This window comes from Pristiophorus japonicus, chromosome 15 (assembly GCF_044704955.1).
Source record: "Pristiophorus japonicus isolate sPriJap1 chromosome 15, sPriJap1.hap1, whole genome shotgun sequence".
Taxonomy (NCBI): Eukaryota; Metazoa; Chordata; class Chondrichthyes; family Pristiophoridae; genus Pristiophorus; species Pristiophorus japonicus.
In genome coordinates, this window is record NC_091991.1 from 58,562,644 (window position 1) to 58,584,859 (window position 22,216).

General features: G+C 45.1%; 1 protein-coding gene across 1 annotated transcript in view; it reads right to left on the reverse strand.

Moving 5' to 3' along the window:
- Positions 1 to 22,216, reverse strand: part of cacna1c (calcium channel, voltage-dependent, L type, alpha 1C subunit) — a 1,034,505-nt gene that overhangs the window by 576,755 nt on the left and 435,534 nt on the right. The window contains exon 4 of the mRNA XM_070900503.1: positions 3,361 to 3,513. Coding sequence (XP_070756604.1) covers positions 3,361 to 3,478 — 118 coding nt within the window. The 5' untranslated portion in view covers positions 3,479 to 3,513. The remainder of the gene's footprint in view (positions 1 to 3,360; positions 3,514 to 22,216) is intronic.

Sequence of the window (22,216 nt, forward strand, 5' to 3'; positions counted from 1 at the left end):
TCTGCTAAGTTACCAGACGAGACCCCACTCGCTCACCGCGGTCCCTCCTGCCGAGCTGTTAATGAAGAGGGGTCTCAAAACCAGGCTCTCCCTTGTACACCCGGATCTCAATGATCATGTCGAAACCAGAAGGCAATGGCAGCAATGGTACCACGATCACGCGGCCGTATCACGTAACATTACTGTTCATGACCCTGTGTTTGTCCTGAATTATGGTCATGGTCCAAAGTGGGTTGCTGGCACGGTTTTGGCCAAGGAGGGGAACAGGGTGTTTGCAGTCAAATTGTTAAATGGCCAAACATGCAAGAGGCACATCAACCAAACCAAACTGGGATTCACAGACAACCCAGAACAAATTGATGACATCATCATCAACCAACCAACACACATCCAACCATCAGTTGACCCCACGAAGACGAACCTACCATCTCCGACTGATCCGCAATGCAGCAATGGTCCTCCTAACTTACCCAAGCTTGGGTTCAAACTGAGAAGATCAACCAGGAAGCGGAAGGCCCCAGACCGTCTCAACTTGTAAATACAACCTGTACCAAGGACTTTGGGGGGAATGATGTTATGTATGTTAACTGGGTTTTACCTGCCACCGGAGAGCGCGACTATCGGAGTTCTAATGGTCACTGGCAGACAAGTGCAAGCATTGTATATAATGTTGGCAGCCATGTTGAATCCTCACTTTGAGAATAAATAAACTGGAGTAAGGTCGTGCCTGAACTAGCTCACCGTACTTAGCCTCGAGGAGTTATTTGATACTTAACACTGGGGTGTAACAATAGGTTCTTCTTATGATCCAAACGGGATATTGATGCCTTTCACATGTGTACTTCTTCAAATCTCTCAGAAGGCATACTAAGCAAACACTTGATGCGACGAGACTGGATATGAATTGTTAAGCTACTTTGTTTCACAGTGAGTGAATGTGCAGGGCACAGTTATGATTAAATACACTCATTTAATACACAGAATTACCTATCTTTACACAATATGAAATAAAGAGCACATTACGCTCTCCTGCATTAGTGGGTCACCTTACTTGACTTAAACAGGATAATTTCTGAATATTCTCTTCTGCATTGCAAACTTCTCACAGTCTTTTGTTGCCTTACTACCTTGCAGCAATCTGTTTATAAATTGTCTACCTGTCTCTGTGTGTTTTATCTCTCACTGTTCTCAGCCAGAAAAGATTAAGACCTGCTGCTGAATACCCAGGACTAGCAACTCCAAATACAATGGGCCCAAGTTTCCACATGATTTGCACCTGATTTTTAGGAGCAACTGGTGGAGAACGGATTATCTTAGAAATCGCAATTCTCCACATTTTTTTTTCTGCAGTTCTAGTCAGGTAGAACAGTTCTACTTTGGAACAGAATTTTTTCTTCAAAAGGGAGCATGTCCGGCCACTGACGCCTGATTTCAAAGTTTCCACAGTGAAAACGTACTCCAAACTAAAGTAGAATGGAGCAAGTGAAGATTTTTGTCGAACTGAAAAAACCTGTTCTACACATTAAAAAATCAGGCGCAGGTTACAAATTAGGCGTCCAGAACGAGGTGGGGGGGGAGAGGGGGGGGAAGGGAACTCATTAAATTCTACAATAAATCCTTATTTATACTTCTACAAATATTATACAAATATACAAACCTGAATAAACATTTATAAGCAAAGAAAAGATTAAATAAACCATCTTCCTACCTGTGTGAAAGTGCTTCAGGCACGGAGAATTCTGCAGTCAGCCTGAGGCGCCCGTTCTTCCCGCAAGGGTGGGGGGGGGGGGGTGGGAGAGGAGGCGCCCGTTCTTTCCCGCAGGGGGGGGGGGGAGGCGCCCATTCTTCCCGCGGGGGGGGGGAAGGGAGAGGAGGCGCCCGTTCTTTCCAGCGGGGGGGGGGGGGGGGGGGAAGGCGCCCGTTCTTCCTGCAGGGGGGTAGGAGGCGCCCGTTCTTCCCGCGGGGGGGGGTAGGAGGCGCCCGTTCTTCCCGTGGGGTGGGTGGGAGGGGAGAGGAGGCGCCCATTCTTCCCGCGGGGGGGGGGGGAGGAGACAGTGAGAAGGCTGCAAGTGCTAATGTGCTTTTATTAAAAAAATGTTCAAAAATTAAACAGCTACAAAGAACTACAAAAATGGCCGAGTGCCAATGTTTTTTTCACACTGAGCATGCGCGAACGCTCCAACGCGCACGCGCAGCGTTGCCGGCAGGAAAAATACTAATTTAAATAGTACCCGCCCCCTCCCACTTACAAAATCGGCGCGAGTGTAGGCTCCGCCCCCCTGGGCGCCGCGCCAGGCAGACAAGGAGCTGCAGAACGCTCCAGAATCGCGATTTTTTTTTAGGCGCCGTTTTAGGCGCGAAAAACGGGTGCCCAGCTCGGAGGGGCACCCGTTTTTTATCGTGTGGAAACTTGGGCCCAATGTTTGTGAGGCATTTATCGATTTACTGAAACAAGCTAACAAACTGCTTAGTATATACAATCGATGAGGAAACTACATCAAAGCTAGCGCATTATCACCTTAACTACCTGTCATCTTAGATTCCTTTTCTAATGTGTGAATAAACCATGCTTTAAAACATTAAAATTAAACTAACTCATTTTCCAAATCCTTTGTGAAAAAAATGGTCAAGAAGATCTTGAAACGCGTCAGATGGTTACCGAATCAGGTCCATCCTGCAGCTAAGCATTGTATCCAATTCGTTTCCAACAATGTTATTACATATGTGGCACAAAAGTCTGTGCATTTTTATTAGAATGAAAAAAACTTGCATTTATATAGTATTTTTTACATCTTTCGTCCAAAAGCACTTCACAACCAATACTTTTTGAAGGATAATTACGTTTGCCATGTGTGCAAATGCGGAAGCCAATTTGTACACTGCAAAATTACACGAACAGCAAGGAGAGTGATGACCAACTTATCTGTTTTTGGTGGTGTTGGCTGAGAGCTAGATGTTCGTCAGGACATCAGCAGTACTCTCCTGTCTTCCTTGAATAATGCCATGGTATCTTTGATATCCATCTGAATGGTTATCATTCCATCAAAAGATAGGACGTCCAACAATGCAGCAGTCTTTCAGTACTGCACTGAAATGTCAGCCCAAATTATGTGATCAGCTCCTGGAGTGGGGCTTAAATTCCCAACCTTCTGACTCAGAGGCAAGAGTGCTCCCACTGAGCCAAACTGATACTTAAACCCGCAATTACTGCTAATGACAACCATGATTTAAGGAAATTATTTCAAATGAAGAACAAAAAGGCTGTTTATTACTTGACTATAAAAATATATGGTTTCAATAAAATAGGTGATTCTTAAGTAACAGGATATGATAATGTATACCAGCTACCAATGTTCTTACCTGTTCCATTAGATAAGCAGGTTTTGTGCATTTTGCCCATGAAGAGTTCTAATCCTATAATGGCGTAGATGATAATTACAAACAGCACCAACAAAGCAATGTGTAGCAATGGGACCATCGCCTTGATGATTGAATTTAACACCACCTGGAGGCCTGAAAACACAAATAAGAGGATTTTTTTAAGAGAATAGGATAATCATCATTTTAAATGGCTGAAACTGCAATATTTACGGTGAATAGTGAGTAATTCACAAAAGGCTCATTTTATTTTTTGATTTTGTACTTATTCAATTAATTCTATGTGTGGCTCTTTCCAATCCAATTTCCAAATTGAAAATGTAAGTTATCTTAATATTTACACTTCCTAGTATTTGGTCAAAAGGGCAATGAATTGTGTGATGATTTTTAATGAGGCTTGTTTGAAAAAAAGTGATGTGATTTATTTTATGAATTTTGGCGAGGGGCTAGAGATACTGGAATTTGGGGTGACACTGGGTATGTTAACATTCTGCCCCATTTAGACTTGCCCTTTAAATTATGTAGGCTAATCTTCTGCCTCCCTACATCTATGGGACATATCAGTTGGAGTTCTCAGGATTCCCTGGGACATTCCATCCCCAGTGCCCTTAAAACACCTCTGCAGAATTCATGCTAGCTGAAAGTTGACGCGAATCCCTTTCAGTGATTCTGAAAGGCCCAAATGCTTACTAGCATAAGGTAATCAATCCTGGAAGGATTTGGGTCAGGTTCTCTGGCCTGGGGCTTGGGTGGGTGGTGTGGATTCTCAGGGAAATTAGGACCAAAAGTGTCAAATTATTTATATTTTTGATGACACTTATTTTTAAAGCTTAAGATAAAAACGTATTACAAAGACATTTTAACGTGCATGGTAACCTATTTCAAAATCTACTCACAGAAATACACCTTGATCCTCTGAGAATTTATGTCAATGGAAAAGATTTGCAAGAAATAGAATTGGTTTATAATTCATCAACACCAGCCAAAATAACTGAATCTCTCATAAAGCCTTATATCTCACTTTTGTATTCCGAGGTCCCACATCACCTTAAACATATTAATTTATTATATCAATCTAACAGTAATATTTTGTTGAGTGTATACTTTGAATGTTGGGCAGAAGATTAAAAGGGACTAATCTCACAAGAATAAGAAAGACATATTGTCAGGACTATGCGAGTCTCCCACACATCAAAATAATGGATCAGTTGAGCAGACCTTTCAGGATGCCTCCACGACTACTGTATTCAGTAGTGTACCTTATAGGTATAACACAGCAGAACTATCATAAGAACATAAGAAATAGGACCAGGAGTAGCCTGCTCCGCCATTCAATAAGATCATGGTTGATCTGTTCATGGACTCAGCTCCACTTCCCCGCCTGCTCCCCATAATCTCTCATCCCCTTATCATTTAAGAAACTGTCTATTTCTGTCTTAAATTTATTCAATGTCCCAGCTTCCGCAGCTCTCTGAGACAGCGAATTCCACAGAGTTATAACCCTCTGAGAGAAGAAATTGCTCCTCAACTCTGTTTTAAATGGGCAGCCCCTTATTCTAAGATCATGCCCTCTAGTTCTAGTCTCCCCTATCAGTGGAAACATCCTCTCTGCATCCACCTTGTCAAACCTCCTCATAATCTTATACGTTTCGATAAGATCACCTCTCATTCTTCTGAATTCCAATGAGTAGAGGCCGAACCTATTCAACCTTTCCTCATAAGTCAACCCACTCATCCCCAGAATCAACCTAGTGAACCTTCTCTGAACTGCCTCCAAAGCAAGTATATCCTTTCATAAATATGGAAACCAAAACTGCACGCAGTATTCCAGGTGTGGCCTCACCAATACCTTATATAGTTGTAGGGAGACTTCCCTGCTTTTATACTCCATCCCATTTGCAATAAAGGCCAAGATACCATTGGCCTTCCTGATCACTTGCTGTACCTGCATACTATCCTTTTGTGTTTCATGTACAAGTACCCCCAGATCCCGTTGTACTGCGGCACTCTACAATTTTTCTCCATTTAAATAATAACTTGCTCTTTGATTTTTTTTCTGCCAAAGTGCATGACCTCAGACTTTCCAACATTATACTCCATCTGCCAAATTTTTGCCCACTCACTTAGCCTGTCTATGTCCTTTTGCAGATTTTTTGTGTCCTCCTCACACATTGCTTTTCCTTCCATCTTTGTATCATCAGCAAACTTGGCTACGTTACACTCAATCCCTTCTTCCAAGTCGTTAATATAGATCATGGCACTTGTTCACATATCACAAGCGATAGGTACAGCAGCACAGCACAGCATAATAAATATATCATTATTATTTTGAATATAGATACAACATATCACCTTAAATTGCAGTCAGTTAATTTCACAATTAGAGTTTCCACATAAACAGCGCTGTTGAGGAATAGTCATTAAAAATGACAAAAGTAGCATAAGGAAGGAAAGACTGCATCAAAGCCTGGTGAACCTATACTGCTCCAGCTAGCTACTCACCATCCTCCATTTTGACCTCTTCCTCTTTTCTCATGGTTCATTACTGATCATCTTTCACAAATCCATACTTATCATTGTGATGTTGCGCAACACGCAGTACAACTTTAACATTTTGCCCCCTATCCCTTCAGTATACTGTTGGACAGCACATTGTAGGTCAAACATTGGAACCATTGTTTCGATGCACCAAATGTATCCTTACTATGCTGCTCTTAAAAATGTGTTATTTTTTGTTTTTGCTGGGGAAGGATTATGGAGATTACATAGCCCTGTCATTAGCCATGTTGAGTGTGTTACCCATATTGTCAAGAATGAAACTGACCAACTTATCTTCACTCTGGAATAAATGGAGAACCTATGGCATCTATTGCAGGCACTTCCTGGAAACCATGCATTCACATACATAATTCTTTTGGCAGTGGTCACAATTTGAATTTTCATCTAATGATATTCCTTTCTGTCGATGAACTTTATGAGATCTTGCACAGGTCTTTGAATAGCCACACGGAAGCATTCAATGTCACCTTGCACCCTGGAAACGCTTTATCTTTCAAATAAAAATGCTGAGCTTCTCTTCTGCTGCTGCATGCCAGGTCAGATTCTCCTACACCTTGGGGACACTCAGTTCCCAGGCACAGCAAAGAGGAAGTGGGAGTAGAAACCAGTTCCATCAGGATTTCTGGGCTTCACAAAATGCAATGTAACTGGGCCTACATCTGAGGTAGGTACAGACCTAGTATGAACATTGTAATAAGGGGGTAGGGTGTATCTAGCCTTCTGCTTGATTTTCCTCTCATTTCCCCCTTTGGAAACCCAAGCAGAGGAGTTCTGGCTTTACAGGAGCAGCCAGATGGCCCTGAAACAGCTGCCAGGAGTATAGCAGGTCAGTCCTGCTGCCAATTCCCTGCAATGCCCTGCCAAGATCTGGGCCTATACCAGCAGTGAGCAAATGGCCCAAGACAGAAAGATCATGAGCATCTCTCGTCTTAAAGATACAGCTCACCTTAGCTATGCTGCTCCTATCGAACATCCAATGAGGGAATCACCTCTGGCATCTGTGATTTGAATAATGCAACAGTGAACCTCAAACTAACTGATTCTTGCCAAGTTTTATGCTGTTATCCAAAAAATAGTGAGACAAAAAAATAGTTGATTGCAGGTATTACTTTTACCACTATTGGAAGCCGATGTTCCCTGTTAGTTGTAGTTTTAGCTTCAAGAAATAGCACAATTCATCTATACGTTTTTCAGTGAAACAGAGATTTCGCACATATTGCTCCTTGGTAAGGTCAAGATAGCTTTACCACCTACCATAGAAACAATAGGGGCAACTCTCACCATCATTGAGCGTCGTTATTTTGGCGGCCGGTGATTTTTTTGGCGTAATCGATTAATTTGAAATTTTCCTCAAAGTTTTGGCGCCAGCGCCAACTGTCAGCACCAGATTCTTTTGGCCCCAGATATTTTGGTGCTGGTCTGCGTTGAAAAGGGATTCCGCGCCGTTTCTGGCCATTTATGCGTGTTTCCCCAGCAACGATGTTTTTCAAAACGTTGCAGAGAGACCTTAGACACTGTTGTAAAAAAGCCTACCATAAGTTAAGGAAATCGGCGCCTACCCGCTGCAATCATGGGCCAAATGGTCTCCCCGCTCCCGGGGTTGTGCTAATTTAAATATTTTTGGCAGGTTTCCTGCTTGCACCAGCTAGGTGGGGATGGAAGTAATGTGGAAAATGCAATCCTTGGACCCCTGCAGCAGCAGAGCAGCTGACGAGGCATACAATTAAAAAAAAACTTGTCTGTGCAAGATATAAACTTTTTTTAAAAAACTACATATTTTATAATAAAGTTAACACATTTATTTGCTAGATTAACTTTTATATCTTTTAATGCCTTTATTAAAGTTCTTATATAATCTCTAACCTGAACTTATGCAGGATGCATCAAGTTAGTTGGCATAAGGAGTTAATCTATTTTGTTCATATCTGCTTTTTCTCAGTATGATTTTCTTTCTCTGACATATATGTGATTTTTTTTCCAGCGCATGAACAGTAATTTTTCGGCGCACACTACAAGCTCTGCCCCCGGAACTGTCTTCAGGTAGCGCAGCGCTAAAAATAACTTTTGCTTTGTGGAAAGTACCGATATTTTTTTAGTGCAAACGGGGAGAAAAAAACATACGTTATCGTACGTAGGTGTCAAAAATCGTGAAGGTGGAAAATCGAGGCCAATGTCTGGGGTAGTGATTGATCCTACCACCACTACTACAGCCTCCTATAACACTTTTCTGCAGTTCATTGTGCTCCTCTTTTTCCAAAATATCCACAAAGTACAACTTGTTGATACTCCCGATTGTAGAGTGTTGAGTCATTGGGCCCAAGTTTCCACATGATTTGCGCCTGATTTTTAGGAGCAACTGGTGGAGAACGGACTATCTTAGAAATCGCAATTCTCCACATTTTCTTTTCTGCAGTTCTAGTCAGGTAGAACAGTTCTACTTTGGAACAGAATTTTTTCTTCAAAAGGGGGCATGTCCGGCCACTGACGCCTGATTTCAAAGTTTCCACAGTGAAAACGTACTCCAAACTAACTTAGAATGGAGCAAGTGAAGATTTTTGTCGAACTGAAAAAACCTGTTCTACACATTAAAAAATCAGGCGCAGGTTACAAATTAGGCGTCCAGAACGAGGTGGGGGGGGAGGGGGGGAAGGGGAAGGGAAGTCATTAAATTCTACAATAAATCCTTATTTATACTTCTACAAATATTATACAAATAAATCCAACCTGAATAAACATTTATAAGCAAAGAAAAGATTAAATAAACCATCTTCCTACCTGTGTGAAAGTGCTTCAGGCACGGAGAATGCTGCAGTCAGCCTGAGGCGCCCGTTCTTCCCGCGGGGGGTAGGGGGAGGAGGCGCCCGTTCTTCCCGCGGGGGGGGAGGAGGCGCCCGTTCTTCCCGCGGGGGGGGGCGGTGGAAAGGAGACAGTGAGAAGGCTGCAAGTGCTGATGTGCTGATGGCAATGTGCTTTTATTTAAAAATGTTCAAAAATTAAACAGCTACAAAGAACTACAAAAATGGGCGAGTGCTAATGTTTCCTTCACACTGCGCGTGCGCGAACGCTCCAACGCGCATGCGCAGCGTTGCCGGCAGGATAAAAACTAATTTAAATAGTACCCGCCCCCTCCCACTTACAAAATCGGCGCGAGTGTAGGCTCCGCCCCCCTGGGTGCCGCGCCAAACAGACAAGGAGCTGCAGAACGCTCCAGAATTGCGAGTTTTTTTTCCGGCGCTGTTTTAGGCGCGAAAAACGGGCGCCCAGCTCGGAGGGGCGCCCATTTTTTATCGTGTGGAAACTTTGGCCCATTAGCACTAACTATCAAACATAAATGAGGTATCAGAGGTCACAAGATATGTGGAAGCAGAAAAATTTAAACTGAGGAAGTTGTGAGATAAAACAAAAAAAAGAGTAGATGGAACTTTTCTCCACATCTAGGGCCCAAGTTTCGGGTCGTGCCTAGAACGGCGCAGCCCCAACCTGGACGCTCGTTTTTCGCACCACAAAGTGCGCCTAAAAAAAACTTATAGATTCTCCGGCTCTCTGCTGGTCCTCTGGAGCTGGGCGCGGCGCAGCACGAGCTATTGGGGGCGGAGCTAGGTCCCTGCGCTGAAAACAGTGCCGGGACCTCTGCACATGCGCGCTACAGTGGGCACGCATGTGCAGTAGCTCCAGGCACCCAAAACTGTGTGAGAGGGGCCCGAAGCACGCAGCCCCTAGCCCTGGCCGAATGGCCTCACTGGGGCTGCGTGCATAAGGCTGCCCCCCACGCCCAGCTCCTGCTTCCTCCCGACCCGACTCGACTCCCGCTTCCCCCCCCTCCCACCACGCCCCTGACCCGGTCCGCGCTCCCGACCCCCACCCCCCCACCCGGACCGGACCCGACCCAACCTGACCTCCCTCCCCCCGCCCCCGACACGAACCGACCCGACCTCCCTCTGCCCCCCCACCACCCCCGACCCGAACCGAACTGACCCGACCCGTGCTCCCGACCCCGACCCGCGCTCCCCCCGACCCGACCCCGGACCCCGGACCCCGGACCCGACCCGACCCAACGCCACCTACCTGTAAATCTGGTGCTGGGGACAGGCCCGGCCCGTTCAGCCTCCCTCCCCCTTCTCCTCCCCCCCCTTCTCCTTTTGCCCCCCCTTCTCCTTTTCCCCCCTTCTCCTCTCTCCCCCCTCTTCTCCTTTCCTTCCCCCCTTTCCTTCCCCTTCTCCCCCCCTTCTCCTCTCTCCCCCCTCTTCTCCTTTCCTTCCCCTTCTCCCCCCCTTCTCCTCTCTCCCCCCATTCCCCTTCTCCTCCCCCCCTTTCCCCTTCTCCTCCCCCCCTTTCCCCTTCTCCTCCTCCCCCCCTTTCCCCTTCTCCTCCTCCCCCCCTTTCCCCTTCTCCTCCTCCCCCCTTCCCCTTCTCCTCCTCCCCCTCCCCCTTCTCCTCTTCCCCCCCTTCCCTTTCTCCTCCTCTCCCCCTTCTCCTTCCCCTCCCCCTTCTCCCCCATCCCTCCCCCTTCCCTCCCTCCCCCTCTGCCTCCCTCCCTCCCCTCCCCCTGCCCCCCCATCCTCTCCCTCTACCCCCCTCCTCCCCCACCCATCGCTGTCAGAAACACAGACACTGACAGACAGAGAGTGAGAGACACACACAGACAGAGAGATAGAGACACTGACAGAGACACACTTGGGGGAGGGGGGGGGGGGGGGATCCCAGCACGCTGTTGGAGGGCTCCCGGTGCTGCAGTCGGTAAGTAGAAAATGTTTTATTTATTGATTAAAAAAAAATTAGTTCTTATTAATTTTTTTTGATTGATTTATTGGTTGATTTATTGGTGTTTTTATCATTTATTATTGATGATGGCTCTTTATTTGTAAAACTGAAGTGTTTAATGTTTGTAAACTTCCCTTTAACCCCCCCCCCCATTCCCTACGCCTGATTTGTAACCTACGCCTGATTTTCTAAAGTGTAGACAAGGTTTTTTCGAGTGTACAAAAATCTTCACTTACTCCATTCTAAGTTAGTTTGGAGTAAGTTTTCACTGCCGAAACTTTGAAAACAGGCGTAAGTGGCCGAACACGCCCCCTTTTGAAAAAAAAATTCTGTTCCAGTGAAACTGTTCTAACTGACTAGAACTGGAGCAAACTAAATGCCGAGAATTTGAATTTCTAAGATACTCCGTTCTACACCAGTTGCTCCAAAAAATCAGGAGCAACTGAGGCTGAAACTTGGGCCCCTAGTCCTTGCCGTGCTAAGCAAAGCTTAATGACACTGGCCAAAAGTTCGAAAAATATTACATTCCTTAACAACGATATCGTTCATCTTGCAAAGCACAAAAATATGATTTCTATTTGTGAATTATGAAACAGATAGTTCGAGAGAAGATTTATCTCATGTTCAATGTGTACAAAACTATTTTTTAATGTGACAAAACTATCTTTTTGGAACATATGTAATGGAACCTTCATTACTCTCCTTCAACCATAATGGGAGCGGGGGGTGGGGGGGGGGCACCCCTTAACTGCTAAAGAATGTAAAGTAACAAGATAGTCAAGAGTTCTCAAATTACACAGCTGCTATTAACTTTTGAATGCTACACCTATTCCAATCCACCTCCTTTGTTTCTCCATAACGCTTTACTCCCTTATCGTTCAAAAATCTGTCTATTTCCGCCTTAAATATATTCAATGACCCAGCCTTCACAGCTCTCTGGGGCAGAGAATTCCCCAGATTTACAATGCTGAGAGAAGAAATTCCTCCTCATCTCAGTTTTAAATGGGCAACCCCTTATTCTGAAACTATGCCCCCTCGTTCTAGATTCCATGAGTGGAAACATCCTCTCTGCATCTACCTTGTCGAGTCCCCTCATTATCTTACATGTTTCAATAAGATCACCTCTCATTCTTCTGAACTCCAATGAGTATCGGCCAAACCTACTCAACCTTTCTTCATAAGTCAACCCCTTCATCTCCCTCCTTAAATAAGGGGAGCAAAACTGTACCTAGGTGTGGTCTCACTAATGCCCTGTATAGTTGTAGCAGGACTTTCCTACATTTATACTTCATCCCCCTTGCAATAAAGTCCAACATTCCATTTGCCTTCCAAATTACCTGCTGTACCTGCATGCTAACTTTTTGTTTTCATGTGCAAGAACCCCCAGATTCCTCTGTACCACAGCATTTTGTAATCTCTCCCCATTTAAATAATAATTTGCTTTTTTATTTTTCCTACCAAAGTGGATAACCTCACATTATACTCCATCTGCCAAATGTTTGCCCATTCACTTAGCCTATCTATATCCCTTTTCAGATTCTTTGCGTCCTCCTCACAACTTGCTTTCCCACTTATCTTTGTATCATCAGCAAATTTGGCTACATTACACTCGGTCCCCTCATCCAAGTCATTAATATAGATTGTAAATAGTTGAGGCCTCAGCGCTGATCCCTGTGGCACCTCACTAGTTACCGTTTGCCAACTTGAAAATTTCTGTTAGTTAGCCAATCCTCTATCCATGCCAATATATTATCCCAAATCCATGAACTCTTATCTTGTGCAGTAACCTTTTATGTGGCACCTTATCGAATGCCTTCTGGAAATCCAAATACACCACATCCACTGGTTCCCCTTTACCCACTCTGCTCGTTACATCCTCAAAGAACTCCAGCAAATTTGTCAAACATGACTTCCCTTTCATAAATCCATGCTGACTCTGCTTGACTGTATTATGATTTTCTAAATATCCTGCTACTACTTCCTTAATAATGGACTCCAGCATTTTCCCAATGACAGATGTTAGGCTAACTGGTCTATAGTTTCCTGCTTTCTGTCTCCTTCCTTTCTTAACATGGGGCGTTAAATTTGCAGTTTTCCAATCCGCTGGGACCTCTCCAGAATCCAGGGAATTTTGGTAGATTACAACCAATGCATCCATTATCTCTGCAGTCACTTCTTTTAAGATCCTAGGAGGTAAGCCATCAGATCCAGGGGACTTGTCTGCCTTTAGTTCCATTATTTTACCGAGTACTACTTCATTAGTGATAGTGATTGTTTTAAGTTCCCCCTCCCAATAGCCCCATGATTATCAATTATTGGGATGCTTTTAGTGTCTTGTACCGTGAAGACCAATACAAAATATTTGTTCAAAGTCTCTGCCATTTCCCTGTTTCCCCATTATTAATTCCCCAGACTCATCCTCTAAGGGACCAACATTTACTTTATCTACTCTCTTTCTTTTTATGTACCTGTAGAAGCATGTAGCAGTAAATGAGGAGGCAGTAGCAATATTGCATGGATAAAAATAGATGAAGAGATACTTAAAAGGTTGGCAATCCTCAAAGTAGAAAGGTCACCTGGTCCGGATGGAAATTGCTGAAGCGCTGGCCATGATCTTTCAATCCCCCTTGGATATGGGGGTGGTGCCAGAGGACTGAAGGTTTGCAAATGCTGCACCCCGATTTTAAAAAATGGAGAGGATAAACCCAGTAACCACATATAGTCTACCACAGCACATATTTTTTTTAAAAGGCAAATCGTGCTTGACGAAGTTGATCAAGTTGTTTGATGAAGTAACGGAGAGGGTAGACGAGGGTAGTGAGGTTGATGTTGTGCATATAGACTTTCAAAAGGCTTTTGACCAAGTACCACATAATAGACTTGTTAGCAAAATTAAAACCCATGGGATTAAAGGGACAGTGGCAACATGAATACACAATTAGATAAAGGACAGAAAGCAGAGAGTAGTGATGAACACTTGTTTTTCAAACTGGAGGGAAGTATACAGTGGGATTCCCCAGGGGTCAGTATTGGGACCACTGCTCTTTTTGATACATATTAATGACCTGGACTTGAGTATACAGCGCAAAATTTCAAAGTTTGCAGATGACACAAAACTCAGAAATGTCGTAAACAATGAGCAGGATAGTAACAGACTTCAGGTGGAAAAAGACAGACTAGTAAAATGGCAAGATAATGGCAGATGAAGTTTAACGCTGAGAAGTGTGAAGTGATACATTTTGGTAGAAAGAATAAGGAGAGGCAATGGCCCAGAAATCCTGGCCTCCCTGGGTCCGTATGGAGTGTGTTCGGACCCGGGAAGGCATCGCAAAAGCGCTGGAGGTGTATATACACAAATCTTTGAAGGTGGCAGGACACGTTAAAAAGGCTGTTAAAAGCCGTAGAGGCATAGAGTACAAGGGCAATGAAGTTATGCTAAACGTTTATAAAACATTGCTTAGGTCTCAGCTGGAGTATTGAGTTCAATTCTGGGCATCACAATATAGGAAGGATATCAAGGTCTTAGATAGGGTACAGAAGAGATTTTCTAATATGGTACCTGGGATCAGTATGGTGTAAGTGTTTTGATGGCTGTGTGTGCTACAAGAGCAGAAGGGCACTCTGGTAACCATTCCTATTGTCATTTTTGCAGGAAAAGTTGTCCCACAATTGCCGCGAGCAGCAACACACAGGCGGTGGTTTGTCCCAAACGCATCCATTAACAGACCTGGAGGAGAGAGTGGCTGGTTTAATTGGTGCCTCCGGGAGGTCAACTACCCATGCGGGTGCTGAGCCCATGTTCCGAATTGACGGTAAGTCCTGCAAAATCCCTGGGCTGGGTTGGGGCAATGTGATGCAGTGTCTGAGGACTAGGGTTGGGGCAATTTGATGCAGTGTCTCTCAATGACATATAATGCAGCAGTGGTGATCCTTCAAATAAGCCTGCACTATGTGACCTTACTCATGTCACCCTGCCCCCTCACCTGCTGCTAACCACTCTTCTGTTGTTTTCTATTTTGCAGATGAGGATTCTGAGGCACCACATCCTCCTATGCAAGCCTCCACCTCAGCCCATCATATGTGGGTCGAGGAGGAAGATGAGGGCCGCGCTGAGGACCCTCCACAGGAGGAACATCATGGAGCTGTTGCAGAGGGTGGGGTGGTGGTGGTGGAGGGGTTGGAGGGGGTGATACAGTCAGCTCGTCTTTTAGCTGCGGCCACAAGTTTCTCAGAGGAAACCACATTCATCGGCTTCATCCAATTCGAGGCAGCAGGTCCAAGTCATGTGCAGCAACGCACCCCCAGGGTTGAACCCCGTATACCATCTCTTCGGAGGTTGAGTCGGCAAAGCCGGTCTGCTGAAAGTAAGGCAGACGCACACCTGGATATGGTGGGACTATCAAGGGAGAGCTTCGAACTCGGTCGCGAGCTCCTTCAGGCCCTGGGTGGCATTTCTGGCAACATTGCGGCACAATCTGTGACACAATCTGCGGATATGAGGGAGGGCATGTCGCAGATTGCAGCTGCGATACGGGAGAATATCGAGGCTGTCAATGACCTGCAGCAATTCATGTTCTCGACTTTTGGCACTGCAGTCCCCAGTGTCATACCACCCAAACCGACAGCACCTGTGTGAGTGGTGAGGCCATGCAAAAGCTTTCCGACTCAGAAGCCAGGCCTTCCATACCCCGAGCTTCTCCGGGGGTCCAATGGCATCTGCGCTCTGCGCGTCTTGCTGCACACCGTCTTGATCCCAACGTGGGTAGGGGCAAGACGCGAGGGGGGTTGGGGGGCTTAAGATCAGGGGGGGAAAAGTGGCAGCAGTTAAAAGACGCTTGGTGCAGGGGTTGTTGTTGCTTTGCTGTAGTTTTCCGGTTTTCGTTAATTTATAAAAGTTTTACCAATTGTGTTTGTTAAAAATGTATTTAAGTTTCAAAATTAAAGTTGACAAAGTTTCAACAATGTACAAATGTTTTAGAAATTATTTTCTTCACTTTAACCATTCTGGTGCAGTGTCTCATTTGTAAAATATCATCATCATCATCATAGGCAGTCCCTCGGAATCGAGGAAGACTTGTTTCCAATCTTAACATGAGTTCTTAGGTGGCTGAACAGTCCAATACAAGAACCACAGTCTCTGTCAAGGGTGGGACAAATAGTTGTTGAGGGAAGGGGTGGGTGGGACTGGTTTGCCGCACGCTTTTTCCGCTGCCTGCGCTTGATTTCTGCATGCTCTCGGCGATGAGACTCGAGGAGCTCAGCGTCCACCCGGATGCACTGCCTCCACTTAGGACGATCTTTGGCCAGTGACTCCCAGATGTTGGTGCGGATGTCGTACTTTATCAGGGAGGCTTTGAGGGTGTTCTTGTAATGTTTCCGCTGCCCACCTTTGGCTCATTTGCCGTGAAGGAGTTCGGAGTAGAGCGCTTGCTTTGGGAGTCTCGTGTCTGGCATGCGGACGATGTGGCCTGCCCAGTGGAGCTAATCAACTGTGGTCAGTGCTTCAATGCTGGGGATGTTGGCCTGGACGAGGACACGAACGTTGGTACGTCTGTCCTCCCAGGGGCTTTGTAGGATCTTGCGGAGACATCATTGGTGGTATTTCTCCAGTGACTTGAGGTGTCTTCTGTACATGGTCCATGTTTCTGAGCCATACAGGAGGGTGGTACTACAGCCTTGTAGACCATGAGCTTAGTGACAGTTTTGAGGGCCTGGTATTCAAACACTCTTTTCCTTAGGTGGATGAAGGCTGCACTGGTGCACTGGAGGTGGTGGATCTCGTCGTCAATGCCTGCTCTTGTTGATAGGAGGCTCCTGAGATAAGCGAAGTGGTCCACGTTGTCCAGGGCTGTGCCATGGATCTTGATGACTGAGGGGCAGTACTGTGCGGCAAGGACAGGTTGGTGGAGGACCTTTGTCTTACTGATGTTTAGCGTAAGGCCCATGCTTTCGTACGCCTCAGTAAATGTGTCGATTATGTCCTGGAGTTCAGCCTCTGTGTGTGCGTCGTCTGCATACTGTAGCTCGACGAAAGAGGTTGGGGTGGTCTTGGACCTGGACTGGAGACGGTGAAGGCTGAACAGGTTCCCACTGGTTCTGTAGTTTAGTTCCACTCCAGCGGGGAGCTTGTCAACTGTGAGGTGGAGCATGGCAGCGAGGAAGATTGAGAAGAGGGTTGGGGCAATGACACAGCCCTGCTTGACCCCGGTCCAGACGTAGATAGGTTCTATGATGGATCCGTAGAATAAGAGAGGGAATAGTCAACATGGTGGGATAGAATGGGCAGGCAACGGTGCCTTTCACTGTTCAAGCAAAGTGTTGATTTATGAGCTGCTGTCATAATACTTTTGCAGTGGCGAAAGCTCCATGAGCTGGTGGGGGTGGTGGCCAGGGTTCATTGCCAGGCTCCTTGTCCTCGTCCTCCTCTTGGTCTTCTTTCTCCCTCTCTTCCCCTCTCTCCTGAGGTGGTCCTGCAGTCCCCAGTGGCAATTCCTGTCCCCTCATGATGGCTAAGTTGTGTAGCATGCAGCACACCACAATGAACTCAGCGACCTGCTGAGGGGAGTATTGCAGGCTGTCTCCAGAGTGGTCCAGGCATCGGAAGTGCTGCTTGAGCACTCCAATTGTCTTTTCGGCGATGTTGCATGTGGCTATATGGCTGTGATTATAGCGATGCTCGGCTTGTGTCTGAGGGTTCCGGAGAGGAGTCATGAGCCAGGTGGCGAGGCCTTAACCTTTGTCCCCCAGCATCCAGCTCTGGCCTTATGGCTGACACTCAACCAGTTATGAGATACATGCTCTCATGCAAGATGAAAGCATCATGGATGCTCCCTATAAACTGGGAATTTACTGCCATGATGCACTGAGTATGGTCACAGACGATCTGTACGTTCAGGGAGTGGAATCCCTTTCGGTTTCGATAAACCTCTGGCTCCTCTAAAGGTGCTCGCAGGGTGATGTGCGTACAGTCAATGGCAGCCTGAACCTTGGGAAAGTCAGCAATTCGTATAAAACCCACAGCCCTCTCATTCTGTGCCTCCTTGGTCATTGGGAATTTTGTAAAGTCCATTCTGCGTGAATACAGTGCAGTAGTCACCTAGTGAATGCAGCTATGTGTAGCGAACTGCGAGATGCAGCATATGTCCCCTGCTGATGCCTGAAAGGAGCTGGAGGCATAGAAGGCAAGTGCTGCAGTCACCTTCAGTACAGTCCGGATGCTGCTGGTAGGCTGTAGATCTGCCTTTATAAGCTGGCATATCTCTGTGACTACCTCTTTTCAGAAGAGCAGCCTTCGAACGCACTATGTCTCAGACAGCTGCAGGTATGAGCGTTGTTCCCTGTAAACCCTTGGGTGGAAGGCCTCCTCACCGTATGTCTGCGAGCTCTTTGATTACATTCAAAATGCTCTTGAATAAGCCTTGTACCAGCTCGATGCTGCATTGAAAAAGCAGTCAGCAATAATGGCAATAATAGCCCCCATTCTTTTAAATGTCCTCAAATAGCCTTAAAAACGAACTATAAACTCACAAACATCAATGTGTAAAATGCAGCCTTCCCTCCAAATCCTTTTATGCACTGAACTTCTGCTCCGTTTTTCAAGGTGGCATCATTAGCGCCGAGTGTCTCGTGGGTCCAAGCAGGTAAGACTTGATTTTTCGGGTGTGTTTTTGGGCGGGCGGTAAAAATGGCTGTATCGGCAAATTTTCCGCCCACAGTGATAGCTGAGCATTGCACACCGATTGATGTCATAAAGACGGTTAAAAAAAACGAGCAGGCGATAATTTTTACTGCCAGCGCAAAACCACTGCCCAATTTTCTGCCTGGCCGCTAAATTTTGTGCACTGCATTTACTGCCCCAAAAATCACTTTTTCCACCCTGCCACAGCGGTAAAACGGCCGCAAACCTGCCATTGAGTCAATGCAGCCATGCTCTGTATGAATGTGCGCTCATAGAAGGAGCAAAGTGAATTAACAAAAAAAACACACTTCATAAATTACACTCAGCAGATTATTGTAGTGAACATGTAGGAATGCCTACAATGGGTTTAAAGGACATGCGACAAATGATCAGAAGGCACAGCAGATATGGGAGGCAAAACCAGAAGATTAATGTATCTACCATCTGTTGCATGTGGAAGTCTGTGAGGAAGATGATCTCTACTTTGACTTTGAGTGTCATCATGTATATGAATTCCAATTATTTTAGATTCCTATGTATGGCTTAGCAATTATGAACATTCCTCAGGTTCCCTTTGTAAGGAATTTTCTGACGTCATCTATGTTTACCTGAGTAGGTTAATTGAACAGCATTATTATTAAAGTTAATTTATCAGATACTTGATGTATATCGAGTATATAATGAGAAAAAGAGTTGCAACTGACTAAAGAAGAGTTAGGGAAGTTGTGGGTGGTTGTAACAACATACTGATAAAATTGATTTAATGAAGCCTTTCACTTGCCTTTTCTGAACTTCATCGAGCAAGGTACTTCACATTTCAATCTATTATGTCTATCAAAATGCATATTAAGATCACTATTACATCGTAACTCTCTTCTCATTCAGTACATGTTTTTATTTGCAGAAGGAATCTGCATTCATTGTGCACAACAGGCAGGGAACTGGAGATGGTATCGAGTAAGTAAAACCTCTTATGCCCTTAGAGGAAGTCATCATTCTATCAACAGCCTGGGGATTCTGATGTTGAAAACAATATTGCTCCACTATACTAATGTCATACTTTTCTATCATGTTTAATGAAGTCCAAATGTGTTTTCATTAAACAGGGTATGTATATCTTTGATACTGCAATATGTTCACAAATGTGCCTCTCCTCATATTGTGGCATTTCCTATTTCCACAGAAAGGCCCAAACTGAAGAAGAGCAGCAAGGGGAAGTTTGTACCTTTGCACAGCAGTACTCGTCTTACTACGCACGATCATCTACAGCACTTGTAGCATATAATAGGCCAAAACCATTACCTTGGTACCTAAAACTAGCTGCCATGATTTTGAAGAAAAAATTGAGGTTCAAGTGTGGTAGCGATCCCAGGAAATAAATAATTAAATCACTGATTCCCAACTCCTGAGTGAGTAGGATTGAGTAAAAAGAACTACCAGAAACTTGTCAAAATCACCTTATGTATGGTTTGGTCTGTGGGGAAAGCAGGGGATCGTCAGCTGTAGAAATCGACTTCGTGGTTGGGGGGACCCAATGTCACTTTGGATTTCAATGGCTGAATGGTGTTGGGAGTTAATCGTGGCCAGGCTCCCCGAGCCCACCACGCACATCCCCTGGGAAAGGGTTCACCAGGATCAAGGGGATCCAGAAGAAAAAGACCAACTTTGTCTATCAGTTCTTTAGTTTGTCTGTCAGTTATTTGAACGGGAGCACTGTCGTTGATTGCTTTCACCTCGGCTGTTGATGCAACTGAGCATCACTTTGAAACTGACCTTGCTATTGACATTGATCTGCCCCTCGGCTCCTGTCGATTTTTGCATTCTTCTGTGGAAGCTGGGCACTTTGGTTTATTATTGAAAAACTTGCTTCAAAATTGTCTCATTATAAGATCTTCATAAGGGCCTTACTTTTACTGATTGTTGGAGCAATGGTTATTTCTTACTGCATCTTTTTACCAATCACCATTGACAACTGACAATAACTGTTTCTATTAAGCCTCAAGCAATACTTTAAATCATCGTCTCGGCTCCTGACATCTGTGGGTCACTGACTACATCAATTTTTTCAGACATTTCAATGTAATCTATTTTTTTCCTATGTGTTCTCTCCACCATATTCTCAATATAATTCAAATCATGCTTTATAATCTAATATTTAATCATGCCTATGTAGCTTCATCCCCATGTCCATCTGCATATGAGTTTTGGCTGCCGCTCCAGACGCGAGTTCATCACTTCTATCGCTTCCTTTTTCCTCATTTCTCTTTGCCCCCCCACCCCTCAACGCCCCCTCCCCCCCCCACCCACCTTCATATGTCCTTTCCTTTCTCCGCCTTCAGGTACTTTATCCTCACTAACCCCAATTCTCCATTATTCATTATCTTTCCTACTCTCCTGACGCCACTCAAGGCTCGACTCCCTTCTAAATAATTCCACAGCATCCCTCTGTGCCTCTCTCGGCATCTTTCATAAGGCCCACTGAGGCACACGTCATTGCCTCCTCACAGGCAGCAACCCAAATTGTCCTATCTTACTCCCTCTCTGCTGTAAGCGCCTACTGCAGGCTTATCTCGCCAATCTCCCTCCCTGCTCTGCCCCTCTGGATTCTGTCAATAAATTACTTATCATTGCCCTCTCTGCATTTCCCCTCAAAAAGTATGTTCACTTGTAAATAAAAGCCTTGCATCCATGACCTTATTGTGGATGATCAAATTAATATCATGACATTGATGGGAACACGGTGATGACACTTTTCTCCTTAATGAAGCTTCCCCACCTGGCTATACTTTCCATTATTTGCCATGTACAAACCCCCGTGTTGGTGGTCTAGCCCTTATATCTAAATCATACTTGGGTCTGTCTCTCTACTCCTCTGGCAACTTCCCCTCCTTCGAACATCTCACCTCGTTCCATCACTCACACCTTCCTTTTTAAAATCCTACCCAAATATCACACCAATTTTCTCACTGAGATAGCTTCGCTGCTTTCCTCCCTTTGCCTCTGCACCAAGCGACTTCTCAACCTCAATGATTTCAATCTCCACCTCAATTCTTCTTGCTCGCTCTCCTCGGAGTTCACTGTCCTCCTTTCTTCCCTTAATCTCGCCCTCCATGTAAACTCCCCCACCCATATATACAGTTACCAATGTTCCCTTTCCCCGGAACTCCCGCGCAGCTGGTTCACCGGCTTTTAAAATGGGAAAAACTGCGCATGTGCGGTATTTTGAATAGGCCACTCAGCCACCCAAAAAAAAAAATTAAAGAGAACATTGACAGCCATCCCCTTGATTTTGTCATCTTATGTGACGTTGCTATCCCCGTGGTAACTATCACTGATAAGGCAATCTCTGGTAATTTCCTTATATTAATTTCAACCCCTTCCCCATCCCAACCCCACTTGTTTATGTGTCCACCCCTGGAAAACGCTCCCTCAAGTCCTTTACCATTGCACTAATTCCCAACTATCTAGCCTTTGGCCTATAGTTCTTCATGACATATCTGAGGCAAAATCACACCCTCATTACCACCTTATATCCTTGTATCAACTAAAATCATTACACTCTATCACCCTAATCATGCCCCTCCATGGCCTTGCCCCTCACTATCTCTGTAATCTCCTCCAGCCTTAGAATTCCCCTAGACCTCTGCGCTCCATCTATTCTGGCCTTCTGAACATCACTGATTTTAATTGCTCCACCATTGGCAGTCGTGCCTTCAGCTGCCTAGGTCCTAAGTTCTGGAACTCCCTGCCTAAATTTCTCTGCTTTTCCACTTCTCTTTCCTCCTTTAAGCTGCTCCTTAAAACATATCTCTTTGACCAAGCTTTTGGCCATCTGCCCTA